The sequence below is a fragment of the Ambystoma mexicanum genome, chromosome 11 (assembly GCF_040938575.1).
Source record: "Ambystoma mexicanum isolate Mex_15411 chromosome 11, UKY_AmexF1_1, whole genome shotgun sequence".
Lineage (NCBI taxonomy): Eukaryota > Metazoa > Chordata > Amphibia > Caudata > Ambystomatidae > Ambystoma > Ambystoma mexicanum.
In genome coordinates this window covers 473,405,214-473,419,872 of record NC_090934.1, presented here as the reverse complement: position 1 = coordinate 473,419,872, position 14,659 = coordinate 473,405,214, and the positions used below count along the sequence as shown (strand labels likewise).

The following is a 14,659-nucleotide window of genomic DNA, read 5'->3' as shown; positions in this document are numbered from 1 at the left end:
ACCAATTTGAAATATGTTGTATGATGTCGCTCAGCGGTTCAGTGTTACCGGTATTTACCAGTAGTGAATCACATTGTGAATTATCAACACCATTTGATTATATTTCAGTGTACAGGCTGTAGAGTTCTGGGTGCGAGTTACAGGACTGCCTTCCACAAAATTTGATTCTGCCTTCCCCCAGCTGAGCAGGGACGGTTCTAGGTGGGCTTTGAGTGGGACTTCAGATTGCCCCTACATGTCCAATTCCAGGGGGATGCAGTTAGTGGTGCTGTTAGCTAGTGACTGTCCTATTATTGTCCTTTCTGTGCCAGGTGTCCTTCTGCCCCACTAATGGCAAGGGAAACGGTGTGGCAGCAGTTAGAGACATGCGCTAGTCTGTTTTTAAGACTGTCAGCTAGTATCCGGGCACGTGCCTGCATATTAGTGCACCCAACTCTGCATATACCAGAAGAAAAAAAAGGGGATGTGCCCGTTTTAAGACCTGACATGTGTCTATTGAGTGCGTCAACTCACCACTGAACTGATGAGTTGTATCTGGTACCCCGCACCACATGCCCATGGCACCACCTTCTACAGCATTGCTGTCAGTATAGCCAGCGCTGCGGACGGGGAACCCCACAGCTGGAAAGCAGGGGCCAGTAACCTGTGCCCCAAGGAGGGCAGGATAAGGAGAGGGATGGGACAGCGGCTGGCAGAGCTCAGCTTTTGTTTGGGGAAACAGAAAACCAACACCCTCTCCTCCCCTAACCCTTCAGACTCATGGAGCCACGCAGGATGAGGGGCTAGGTGGGAGCAACACCACCATACAGGACAGCAATGAAGTGCTAGGAACCCAAGGGAAGGGGAAGCAGGAAACACCCAGTTAGGGACAAACGGGCACCCCAAGGTGCCAAATGTCATCAGCGCCAGCTGGCAGGGGCCTAAACACAGCCCCCGCACAGGCAGACAATGCCCAGGGCTAGGCCCTGGCCAACATAAGTAGCTGCAGGAGCAGCCATCACTGCTACTGTGACAAGACCACACAGACCAAGGAGAATACAAACCCACAGCTACATACTCAACCCGAGAAGATGGACTAATGAGGCTCAAGCCTTGGTATAAAAAAATCACTGCTGATGGATACAAATCTATCAGCAAGAAGAAGAAGCCCTCTGCCAGAAAGCACAATCAGTTTGGGTCTCTGTACGGAGCACCAAACAAGTATCCTGCGCACGCAGTTTACTTTTTCTTTTCCCAAAGACCCCCCCACCCAAGAAAAAGGGAGAAAGAAAAGAAGGGAAAGAGGTAACAGGGCAACTCACGGGTACACATCGCTGTGGGACCAAGAAGGCGGCACGAGCCTGAGGGCGTAACCAACCTCTGGACCTGACCTCGTGCCCAAAAGTACACATTATGCATTTTTATGAATTTTTGGTGTGTTATTACGTAATGATGTGCAATAAAAATCGCACGGCCTTTTATTGCCACCACTCGACCAATGTTTCGTGTGGTACATGGGGGGGGGGGGTATGATGGGGTCAGCCACCAACCTCTTGGGTCCACCGGTTAATATAGTAGCAGAGCTGCGGAAGCGTCATGGAGGCTGACTAAAGCATCGTGTGGCATGACCAGCACGAACGCCCAGCGCTATCAACTTCTGGCCCATTCTTACCCGTGAATCTCAAAACAAGCGCAGCGCTGCCAGGGGAGCTCAAACTGTTTCCTGTTGTGTGACTAAGACTGACTGACAGCAACTAAAGGTGCCAACCCCCCACATCCTAATTGAAGTGAACCTGGGATGCGAACGCTGGTGCTCTGAAAAGAAGTACCGGCAGATGCTCCCACAAATTAAGCACTGTCATGTTTACCTGTGGGGATGTTGCTTAAGGGTAACTTCTCTTTTTAATCCGTGCATACAATTCTGTTTCACTTGACAATAAAAAAAAGATTGTGTTACTCTGGGCTCCTTTCTTATCTTTGTTTTTCCTTAAGTCTGAATCAATCTTTTTCTTTCGTTCTTGAGTTAAGCTGCTGCTCTTTCAACCCTCCATCTGCGACGCCACGTTCTCCTGTGTGCGCCTATTTTGTACTGATATGCTTTATGTCTCGCAGTAATATACCTCGGAGCACCGTCGCATTGGAAGCGAGGCGCTCGACGCCCTTCCCCCGCCGCCCGCCCGCCCGCCCGCCCTCGCTCGCACTGGACGGAGGCCGGTCTGCAGGGATAGGTGTCGGGAGCCTGGAGACAGAGGAATGCAGAAGGAGGCTCCAGATGTGCACAGTGGGAGCGCACTCGGAATTCCAGAGTGGAACGGCAGCCCTCTCATCTTCAGCATACTGACCCCTGCCTTCTGCCAGGAATTCCTCCTGACACCTTGTCCGCCTCCACCGCGACGGAGCCGGCAGTCCGGTGTCCACGCACTCTTCCTTCCCTGCCTCCTGCCTCCTGCGTGTCCTTCATTATACCAGCCAAGGGCAGGGTCAACAGGGGAATACTTTTTCTTTTCTTTTTGTTTTTGTTTTCTTTCTTCGTGCTTTTCTATATTTTCTTTCTCTTTACTTCGAAGTCTCATTCTTTCTTTATTTGCTTCCTATTTTCCTTATGTTGGGCTATTTTATTTCTTTTTCTCTCTTCCTTGCATTCATTCCTCTGTTTTTTCTTTCTTCCTTGTAATTATTTATTTCTACCAGAAGTGCTGCACATAGGGCCTTCCTTCCTTCCTTCCTTCCTTCCTTCCTTCCTTCCTTCCTTCCTTCCTTCCTTCCTTCCTTCCTTCCTTCCTTCCTTCCTTCCTTCCTTCCTTCCTTTCCTTTCTTCCCTCCCTTCCTTCCTTTCCTTTCTTCCCTCCCTTCCTCCCTTCCCCCCTTCCCTTCCTTCCTCCCTTCCCTTGCTTCCTTTAATCTTTCTTCCCTCCCACCATTGCTTCAGTCTACCATTCTTGCTATTTCTTAGTCCATCCTCCTTTATTTTCGTCCTTGTACTTTAAGCCTATTTCAGCTTTTCTTTTCCTTATTTCCTTTATTTCTCATCTCTTCCCTTCGAGTGTTGTCCTTCCCTCCTCTCGCTCCCTTCCTTCCCTTTTTTCCCCCTTCGTCCTTCTGTCTTACTATCTCTTAGTCTAGACCCTTTATTCTCATTCTTTTACTATGAGCCTGTTTCAGCTTTCGTTTTCTTATTTCTTCCTTTTCTTTCTTGCTCATACCTCCCCTTTGTGCTCCCTTTTCTTCCTTCCGACTCTCTTCCTTTATCTTCCTTGTTTATTTTCTACTTTATTCTCTTTCCGTGTTTTCTTCAGATATGCTTGTTGAAGGTTATAGCTTGAGGGATTTGTACAAAGGAACGAGCCAAAAGAATAAGAGTCGCCAAGGATTCTAGTGTTCCTCTACTTTTCAAATGTGAATGATTTTATTTTTATTATATTGCCTATAACGCGAACCAAGCTCAAGAGCAGCGGACTGCTTTACAAGAGGATTGTGCCAGCATTGGGCTTGGCATTTTACACATTATCGCAGTACTGTTGGTGGGGGGAAAGAGGGATTTTTATTTGTCCATCAGGTACCGTTTTTAGTATTTTTCGGAACTGGAGGATGTTAGGGGCATTTTGAGCCTCTACGTGATTGCGTTCCTGGTGGTTGTGGCTTGGCAGGAGAAGGACTGCTTGCGAGTCTTCTCTTTGCACGCTACCCTTGACTTGAACCTTTTGATCGTTTTGCTACGTGAGGTGCAAGAGCCTCCAGAGGTGTGGAGTTTAGCTGCCAAGTATGTTGGTGTTCCGTTTGAGACTGCTTTTTAGGTGATGCACGCAGCAAGGATGAGACGAGGTCTGAGGCAAAAGCATTTAGCAGATTTTTTTTTATCCTGTACATTTTATACATTGGCACAAAGTAGATTTTATTTTTGACACTGCAAAATCATAATTTGCAACGCTAAGGTGTTAAATATGCCTGTGGTTCATAATACACCCATGCTCATCTAAGTTTCCAGTTTCTATGTGCACTGCAGGTACAATGTGAGTACTTGCTGAGGGTCAGGGGTGGGCAAAATTGGTTGAAAGCTGCTCTGTGGAAAAATGTATGAATTCAGGGGAAAATTCTTACACTTAGCCAAAGGCGCCTTAAAAAAGGGCAAAGCAGGTGAAAAAACTGCCCCCTCCCCAAAATGGATATGTGGGAAAATTAAGTCAAATTCCTTTCCCATCGAGAATTTAGTGTTGTGGTCCACTGTTCCCCCTGTATTGACAGTAGGTCTTTGCCCATATGCGGGCTGGAGGCATCCTTGCAGACCTTCTGTCTGCGTGTGCTCACCTGTGCATAATTCTCAGCCCGGGTTAGGAGCGGGAGCTCGTAGGCGCTTGAAAAGTGTGTTCTCACTTGCTGCATCTGACCAAAGCGCTCTCGCTTCCTCCACTTCGCACGTCGGTTCTGGAACCACACCTGGGGAGGAGAGAAAAGAAATGTAATGGGTATAATGGAAACACACGCATATGCACTGTAATGATCATGATCAGTCATTATAAGAATTTCCATGACAGCAATAACAATAATGCCAAAAACTACTACTAACAATAATGATGATAGTCAAGGCTCAAGTCGAGGGTACACGCGGGGAGACAAGTCCCCCCACTTTATATTCAGAGGATGGACTTTCGTCCCTCCCAGCTAAAATGATAAACATTGAATGTCCTCTTTGACTTGATGAATTAAAGCCAACCTCGGGGATAGAACCACAGTCCTCAGGTATGCAGGCCATACACTTCACCACTACACCACATAACCCAATTTAATGAAATGTGCATATTTCACCTTGATATGCAAATTTCTGGCAACGTCACATCCCATTGCGTTTGTTGAGGAGTCCCCCTCACTTTAATTTTTAGGACTTGACCCCATAGTGCTAACCATATTAGGAGCAGCAATAATAATGTTTATTAGGAGTAACCCACTAGATAGTACCTGCTATAAACTGCATTTTCACAAGGCATCTGAATAATAGGTGCTGATGAAATATTGGTGTGAAAATACACTCCGTTGTGCATGTGAGGACATTGGAGGCGTCAAATACATGTTGCCATGGACAGCGGTGGACTAGGAACCAAAAGTGGCCCTGCAAATGTTTTTGAAAGTGGCTCCATATTACACCATTGAACAAGCCCAACTCCTGTAAGTAGGTTTTGGTGGTTCTTGTACAATAAGTGATGCAGCAAAGGCCCCCCTGAGCCACGATAGAAGGTGAATGTGGACAAAGGTGGATTTGTAATCACCCCCACTGCTTTGAAGGCCTTCTTCATTGGTTCTTCATCTGGAATGATAACTCTTTTTACCTGGAAAGAATGCTTAATTATCCAAATAGACCCGAATTACCAAAAGTGCAATTCAAGCAGGAGAAAGCAACTCGGCCTGTTAGATTTGCGGTGCTGCCATCATGTGGATATTGGGAGCGGCTTTATTGGACATGTTATGGAAGAGAAATAAGTGGCCCACACTTTCCTTTATGTATATCTACCTCCAGATTCTGCTTTGTGCTTCATTATGTGCTCCCTAATAAATTCAAGTTTTTTGATAGTTTTTGATAGTTTTTTTCTCAAACAAGGGTTGGGAATTGTTATTTGGGTTTCACAATTCTGTAGGCCTATTTGGGTGTGGGATTTGTTCGCAAGAAGGGTCTTTAATCCCTTTCCCTACTTGCGACAGTGCTGTAACCTCTACTCCCCAGCTCTTCCTTTGCTTTTACGCTGAAATGGCATGATGATCTCTGAAAACCATTGTGGTCAAAGATACATTTTTGCAAAAAACTTGCCTTTCACAATCATAATTTTGCACAAGAAAAACATCTTCCTGTTCAACATGTAACCACATTACACAATAAACACAGTGCGAGCCAGACCCATTGGCTTTGCTGTTGCTTGTTGTACGGGTCTCCATTAAGCCTCTGTGGGATCATGTGCCTTTCACGCTAGTGAGAATTTTGTATTGGGTTCCCTTTTTAAAAACAACTGGTGGTGCTCTAGTTTCCCCAAACACTCCATTTTACTTTTGGATACAATTTGGCACTAAAGCACCGCCTATAAGCTGAAACATTGGCGAACAGCTGGGAGGGAGATGGGATCTGAGGAGGGACACACAGCTTGTGGGTGTTGTTTGGTTATTTAGCTACCCATGTACTACCCATGGCCAGCCCTTTAGCAGTTTCCACCCACTACAGCCCCCTCCATGCCCAAAACATGTCCTCCTAGGATCTCGATGAGCTAGGTTTTTCAATCGGAAACATCAAAATGTGGTCTGCCAGTGTTCTTACTAAACAGTGGTCTGAGAGTTAATGGCTTAACGTTGTATATGTGATACTGGTGCAATAAGTATGCCTTAAGCAAGGGTGCCTTCAGCCACTTGATTTGTAAGCAATACCTATGTCCTTCCACTAAAAGCCGGTTAAAAACAAACATTGACAAAGCCAACCGTTTTTGCTTATGCATAGGTATTAGATATGCAATTGCCAGAGGTACTTTCACCATTTTCCGGATGTTACCATTTTATGGCCAGGTAGTACCATTACGGGGGTGCCTGGCATATGCCTATGCCTATCCCTGCCTACAAAAAGCCAAAACTGTTTGCTTTGCCAATGCTTGTTTCGTGTATCTTTTGCAAAGGTCTCAAAGTACAGACATATTTGTTAGAAAATACAAATTTTAAGAATATATGTGTTGAAAATATTTCCCTCGGACATTATCAGTCCCCAAAACAGCTGTGTGAATAATTATTCTGTGTTGTAATTTGAGTGTTAACAACCATAAACAATCTTGGATAACTGAACATCGCTGTATCCCTTTTTTTCTGAGTGTGTGTCACGTTTTCGTGGTCACTACAAAAGATCTGGAATGTGGGGACTAGGGACAAATGCCATATGACATGTTTTATGTCATGTGAGATTGCTAGGTTATACTATGCTAGTTTGTGTGCGATAATGTGATGTTATCCTGTGTTAGAATAAGCAATGTTTTGTTTTGCGTATTGTGGTATGCTTTACTATGTTGTTGTATCTTGTGTTGTGTGATGTATTGTTTTGTGTTGTGCAATGTTATTCTGTTTTACAAGGTGATTTGTTGAGCTATGTTACTTTGTTGTGCTATGCACAAAGCTACATTTTGCATTGCCACCCATTTCCGTATTATGTTATTGCTTGTGTTGTTTTGAGTTGTACTGTGTCCTGTTGTGTACACTGATATGTTTGGTATTTGTGATATGCTGCCCAGTGTTTTAAGCTATGGAATACTTTGCTTTGTATGTTATGCCGCCTAACGTTACATGGCTATAAGTACTTGTAAAGTGAATTTATGGTAATCTGCCGAACCAGTTCAATGCATCTCCACAAATGTCCCCTTGCTGAAATATTTCAAATAAGCATTTGTATCTGATCAACCCAGTGTAAAAGTCAAAATGCTTCACGCCCTGATACCTTGAAAATGATATTCCAAAACGGTACGATACCTGGCTTTATGTCACGAAAGCTCAGAGAGAGGAGTTTGCAAGACTTGGAGAGCTCACGCTTTTTATATAATTGTCATATTATTTTATTATTTCCTATTAGTACCATTCGATTACATTGATAACTAAAGTTCGATACACTTGATACCCAATATCTAACTAGAGCAGGCAGAATTGAACGACTCACAATAAGACACCAACATCTGCCGTAGCATTGCAGCCTCTAAGGAGGGTGTCTTTCGGCAGATATGTTAGCGCGATAAAACGATATCCCCGAAGTCACCCAAAGCCCTTCTTCTCATGGTTGATTCTAATCCGTTCCCATTTATTTGTTCATTTTTATTTATTTTATTTCTTGGTAGCACCCAGATCCGCGGGTATCACAGCGCTAAAGTTACATAGTTAGGACTCAATGGAAAACAGTATGGTAATTACATTACATCATAGAACGTGAGTCATACAGAATATGGTAGTTGTGTTACATCATAGATCGTGAGCCAGGTTCAGAGTAGGTAGGGCAGTTGAAATAATGTAAAGATATTTGTTGAACAGTGCGCTTTTTACTTTCTTACGGAAGAGTGCATAGGCAGGTTCGCCTTGGATCTCCTGAGGGAGGGCGTGCCAGAGTGTGGGGGCGGCGGTGGTGAAGCAGGAGCCCCCAGCTCACTTTCTACCAAATCTGGGTATGTTCAAGGCAGATGTGGTGGAAGAGCGGAGATTGCGCATGTTGTGTTTCTTGGTGATACGGTCTGTGAGGTAAGGGGGGCGGTGTTGTGTAACAGCTGCAGGGGATGGCAAGGAGTTTGAATTTGATGCAGGCTTTGATGGGAAGCCAGTGTGCCTTCCGTCTGATGTGAGAGATGTGGTCGGAACGCTTCAAGCCGCATACTGCTCTGAGGGCGTTGTTTAGGAGCAGTTGGAGTTTATTGATGTTTTTGGTGGAGGTCCCAGATAAGAAAGCATTGCAGTAGTTGAGTTTGCTACCTATGATGGCTCTGGCTAGGGTGAGACAGTTGTTAGAGGTAATGAATTTCCTGGAAAGGTTTATGTGTTTGGTAGAATAGGCTGCAGAGGAAGCGATAGCTTTGACATGTTTTTGCATGTTTGGAGTAGTTTAGTTTATATGTCCACTCGAGTGTCCTAGGATGGCTTTCAGTGATGGTGCCAGTTCAAGGGGCTGTCAATGCCTGGACCAATCTGACCCTACTACATGTAAAGCAGTCTTGCCTGTGCAGAGACAAACACTCTGCCCAACACTAAGTTCTTCATTTAGCAGAAGAGTGTGAGAGGCTAATCCAGCCGCTGTAGAAGACGATAGAGGTGCAGCCCACATTTATTTATTTATTGCATCTATAAAGCGCTTAAACAGCCCTTGCACATCATGGCACTGTTACAGAAGGCTTACTTAGTTACATAAGTGCTTACAAAGACATACTTGGTGCCTAACCCCAAGAAGCAGGGCGGCGGCAGCATGAAAGTGCAAAAGTCAATTAGGCAGCAGATGCATGGTGCCTAACCCCATGTGGCAGGGCGGCAGCAGCATACAAATGCAAAAGTCAATTAGGCGGCAGATACATGGTGCCTAACCGCATGTTGCAGGGCGGCAGCAGCATACAAATGCAAAAGTCAATTAGGCAGCAGATACATAGTTCCTAACCCCATGTTGCAGGGCGACAGCAGCATACAAATGCAAAAGTCAATTAGGCGGCAGATACATGGTCACTAACCCCATGTTGCAGGGCGGCAGCAGCATACACATAGTGGACTGTCCTACTGGCCACACGCCTGCTCCACTCCTCCTGAATTTAAGGAAGGGGTGGCATTAGGACAGGGGCCCAGGGCATACTGGGTAGCTGTTTTTCATCCGTGTGGCCTATGAAATCCCTGTCGCCATGAGGAAAGGCTTTTTTTGGGCTTTGGTGGCAGGGGTGGTTTGGCTGGGATGCCTCGTGCCCTGGAAGCAATTAAGACTGAAATGATGTGCGTCCTCGGTTGTGAATGCCTAGGAATGATGGAAGGCGAATTGGAAGTGATGTTCAGGAGCCTGGCTCACATGGGACAAGGCAATAGCTGGGATCACCTTTAAATTGACTCTAGAATAAAGTGATCTGTTCTAACTCCGCACGTTTGATGTCATTCATTAGCTTCACCCCAGATAGGGCGTTAGCAGGGGCTGGATTTGCTGGGCCTGCTGTGGCCCCAACAGGGGTTGGGATGGCTGATGAAGGTAGCCTTCCCACAGAGGCAGCTGACCAAGACGGGATTAACACCCTGATCGCCTGCAGGGAGCTATGGTCGCACGTATGCAGCTATGGTCAAGGCATGCGTCTCTTTGAAGTTCACGTCTAGGTTGGAAGGTGTAGGGGTGAGGCCATTGATGGGTCTGGAAAAGATCAGGGGCTAAGCTAATGTCAGGACTGGCGGGATTCAGGGCTATCTAGCACTTTGGGTGTGGCACCTGAGCTTCTATCTGGGGCTACAACCAAAAGACCTGGTGCTATAGCCCCCTCAGGACCCACCTAGCAATGCCTCTAAGGGGCTAACTTTCTCTGTCTTCCATGGGTTTGAACTAATGGTGGCGATGAAGGGTCTTTTGCCAGAGATCTTCCCCATGTGCTGAGATAGGCATGTCCGTTCCAGCTTGCCATGCACCACCCCTGAGCATCCAACAACTTTCAGCCAATGAAATTCATCTGCTTTGGCGGTGAGGTAGCAACGCACCCGTGTGTGATGTTATAAGTCAGATTATGCCTGTGGCGGCACATAAATCAGGGGAGACATGAAAGGGTCCCGCCTGTCAGATATTTCTGGTGGGATAAGCAGCTCAGCTTGGAGCCACCAAAGACTCTGGTTTGTTCTATGTGGAGGGCTCTGCTTTGAATTTGGCACGGTGGGTTTGTATCTTCTCATCCTGTGACACTGGTAAAGCCTCTCGTGTCTGGGAGGGTGGGGGCGATGACAGATCATGATTTATGGTATGACAAAGACACATGGGGAAAATCCACCCAGACCCAGTGGTGTTGGGGAGTGCACCTGTGTCCGCTTCAGTCTGTGTGGATTCAGCAATGGGGATCACTGATTGGCAATGGTCAGACACGCACAGAGTTCAGTGTGGCTGCAGAAGCCCAACCCCATGACTACGTTTTGTGAGTGTGGTTTCACGATGGTCGGTATGGGTGGAGAGGGAGGCATGGGTTAATGACGGGTGCAACCATTCTTCAAACATGAAAGAGCATAGTTTAATATACCTGGACAAGAATCTTGATTTATCACTGGGAAACTGGGTGGCCTCGCTAAGAAGCATCAACACAGTTTAAGTATAAAAAAAAGCCTGCGCCTGAGACTTTAAACTCATTCTCTAAATCTTTTCAAATGAAAAAGCTGATAAATCCACTGCTGTGTCGATGAACAGGTCACTGTCATCACAGTGAGCAAACATTTAGAGAAATAGACTCCCTAAACTGGGAGGGAGGAGGTACTCTATTTTTGCCACCAAAAATATGCCAAAACGAGCTACATGGGGGCAGATTTTCAAAAGATGCACAAGAAATGCACAAAAAATAAATGCACACAAGTCTCCGATGTGCACAATGCTCTAGCACAAACAAAATGTGCAAAAGATGATCACATTTATTTATTTATTTTTATTTCTATAACGCTGAAAGCCAGCAGGCATCAGAGCGCTGACAAATATGACGTACAACATAAAACATAAACTAGAACCATAGGAATTCATTTTACACAGAATATTTGGAATAGAATTAATTCAGAACTATTTTACTCCAAGTTTCAGGTTTGAGTAACCTTTATGTAAGTAATTGCAGTTACTCAAGTAAAAAGGAAGGTTACTTGCTCCGCATCCCACTAATAAACAATCCCTATTTTCCTGGATACACCATTCATCAATCTGAAGTCTTCGAAACAGTTTCACATCTGAGCATCTAACTACCCCACGCCCGGTTCTTTGCCAGAGCCAGGCCAGAACTTTGTTCCTTAATGACGAAGTTCCTTCCATCCATAACAAAATCGCATAATGACTTATCTTTGGGTACTGACATTTGTGATTTCCTAACTCTGACGATTTTGGGAATGATGGACAACGTACAGTTTGACACAGACCATTCAGTGACCATGAGGCCTGGTTTAGACTTCTCCACCTCCAACAAGGATGCAAGATTCTCATTACTTTCTGAAGAGGGGACACATGCCCACATTTTCGGACTTTTAGCTGTGTGGTGTCTCCTGTGTAGTAAAGATCACTTGCCATGGGCATAGGGATAACTCTCAACTTGCTTTTGGTAGCTGTCACCCGCAACATAATTCGGCCTCTCACCGGCCAAACAAAATAGTCTATTTTCACCTACCTTGGGGGATAGAAAAGGTTGAGTGGTATGGGGTTATGTCATGTAAATGTTGTAGGAGTTAGTTTGGCCATGCCAATCAGGAATGTCCTTTAGCAATGTCTAGGTTTGTGTTGATGTAGAGTAGGATTATATATTGAATTCACATAATTGTGTTAAAACTGTACGTGTGATCACTAGCAGCCAACTGGACAGTGTTCTACTTCCTAATGTCTTCTCATTGTTCCGACTATAGATATTGCAAGATGCTGACCCTCTGCACGGATGCTGGATGTAAGTTGGCCTCATGTATTGCAAGAAGACCTATGAGAACACTTACATGGCCGGTACGTTCACTAGCCAGTGGCCTGATCATGTGGCAACCATGTATCGGTGCACTGTCCCGCTTCAAATTGTTACGCGGCAGCAGGGTGACAGTTGATATAGCAGTTGTGTAGCTATAGGGTATTTCGGATTCACATCCATCATGACGTTGCATGCATCACACATCATATGTACATGCACATAATGCAAGTCTTCTGTTCCAGTACAAGTGTTTCATGGCTACTGGTGATGTGCACATGGGTGCAATCAATGGCACTTCACACAGAGAGAAGCTAGTTTGCTCTAGCACCTTGAAGGGTCTTCTATATGCTAGCTGGAATTATCAGTAATCATCTCAGACCAAAGGAAGATGGTAAAATACTGCTTTAATCTCAATTAAAGAAAGCAAGGCGATATGACAGCTATCAAAGTAGATGCTTAATGTTCAAACATAATTTTGCTTGTACAAAGTTTATATACTTTCACATACGTCATTTATGATATCATCCTACGTGGCATTTCATAAAACCTATCGCCGGGAGGGATTGGATTAGGGGAACACATCTACTGTGTATGAAAGTGCATGGCAGGCCTTTTGATTGGTTGGCAACCCTATCCAACTTTGCACTTTTGGCTCATTAGCAGCACATGAACAGAACGAAGCCTAGGTGTTCAAGCTGCATCAACTTGTTCTCTTGTTTTGCCAATGAGTCAGTTGCATTTCATCAACCTGATCCCCAGACAAGGTCTATAGTTTGTAGTTGACCTTGTAGTCTGCTCACTGTTCTGGTGGAACATTCAAGTGAGTGTGAGCACACCACTATCTTAACTTAAGCTCTAATTAATAGTCTGTCAGGGGACCACGATTTTGTCAATTTCAGCCTCTCAATCACTGCTATTTGAATTTATTAAACAGAGTTTCATTACCCCTTCTGCCTTTAGAGACTTGCTCCCTCCACCTCAAATAGGTGTTTGCCTTTGTATTTGTCCAACACTTGGCACCTGCAAATATCCTTGTATCTCTTAATCTTAGCAGAAATATGTCTTACGCATGTGGTCTGTTCCTTCGACTCTCTGGGTGCTTTGCACCCATCTCTCGAAGTAGCTTCCTTCATTTCAGGCCAATGTGCTCCCTTATTCTGTACACAAAAACCGCGTCTTTATTAATTCTTCAATTTGCAATCCTAGGCACATATTTTGAGGTAGCTGGGTTGATTCTTTAACATGGACCGTTGTCCTAAACATTATGTATATACCTCTTTTTTTTAGCAAGCTTCTGTATACTTTTTCTACCTTGTGTTACAGCATATTTACAGTTATTGGTCAGCAAGTTACTTGTCTTCTTATTTGCATGATTACTTCATTTTTAGGTACATGTTTCTCTTCGTGCTTCAGTAACATCATCAGTCTAAAGTATTTTCATATCATGTAAACATAGGTTTATATATCTTCATGACATCATGCTGTTGTTGTCAGACCTTTAGTTAGCATGCATCCATAATTCCCATAGTCGCATTCTGGCACTTTGGCAGAGGGCATCCTTGTTGGTAACTTCCTTTCACTCTCCCAACATAAGGGTATCATCTGAATGGCTGTCTAAGTGCACATCGTCTTTCATACAATCGACTTGGTATGCACATGTCGCATAAACTTGTGCATGGGTTCCCAATTGTAGCTCTTCGTCTGCTGCTCCTATAAGACGGTGGTGGGGGGCAGGGACTAGAGAAGAGGCATCCACCTGCTCCTCTACCTTGCCCCTTCTGGTCGAATATTCAACCATACCCTTCTTTTCCTCTTCTTCCGCAATTCCTGCTTCATCTTCTTCTGTTATCTCATCATATTTCCCATATCTTGGTCACCCCCCTCAGGAGGACCTGCATTCTTTGTGTTCATCCACACTCCAGGTCATATATCGACAATACCCTGCTGGTGAACCGAATATCCAGCATGCAACATATCTCTTTTGATCTTGGGCTAGTAAACCGTTGTTCCTGGAGGTGCAAGATAACTCTTCTTGATGTTTTCTCAAGTGCTTTCTTCAGTCTGTGTTTTCTCTGCAGTGCCATAATTAATATCAATCATTATCTTCATTCCAATAGCTTTCTTGGTTGTTTTCTGACATTGTCCCAAGATGATCCTTGAGAGACAGAATCCTATCAACACTAGCACTAGTATTGCTACAAGTACTTTGAAAGCATTTGCCAACCAAGATTGAATCAATGAAAACAGAGATTAGAACCAATGGTCTCCTGTCATCTCATCAGCTTCAACTTCCATTTGTGTATGCAGGGTATTGTTTCAGTCAGGGTACCTTTTCCTCCATCATGAGATGGTGTGAACATACAGAAAGATGGCCCAATAATCTTGGCATAGACTCCACCTTCTTTTGCTGTTATCAGATCCAGAACATACCTGTCCTGGAGGGTCATCAGCCTGATGGCTCTCAATTCTTCTTTGATTGCATTGAATCCTCTTATTGTTGCATTAATTGTTTGCAGCAATTCCTACCTAGTGATCTGCAACCACTTGGCATTTAC

At 44.7% G+C, this 14,659-nt stretch overlaps 1 protein-coding gene across 2 annotated transcripts in view; it reads right to left on the bottom strand.

Moving 5' to 3' along the window:
* Positions 1–14,659, bottom strand: part of ALX4 (ALX homeobox 4) — a 187,500-nt gene that overhangs the window by 7,998 nt on the left and 164,843 nt on the right. For both annotated transcript variants that reach the window (XM_069623314.1, XM_069623315.1), the window contains exon 3: positions 4,285–4,413. In XM_069623314.1, the coding sequence (XP_069479415.1) occupies positions 4,285–4,413 (129 nt within the window). The remainder of the gene's footprint in view (positions 1–4,284; positions 4,414–14,659) is intronic.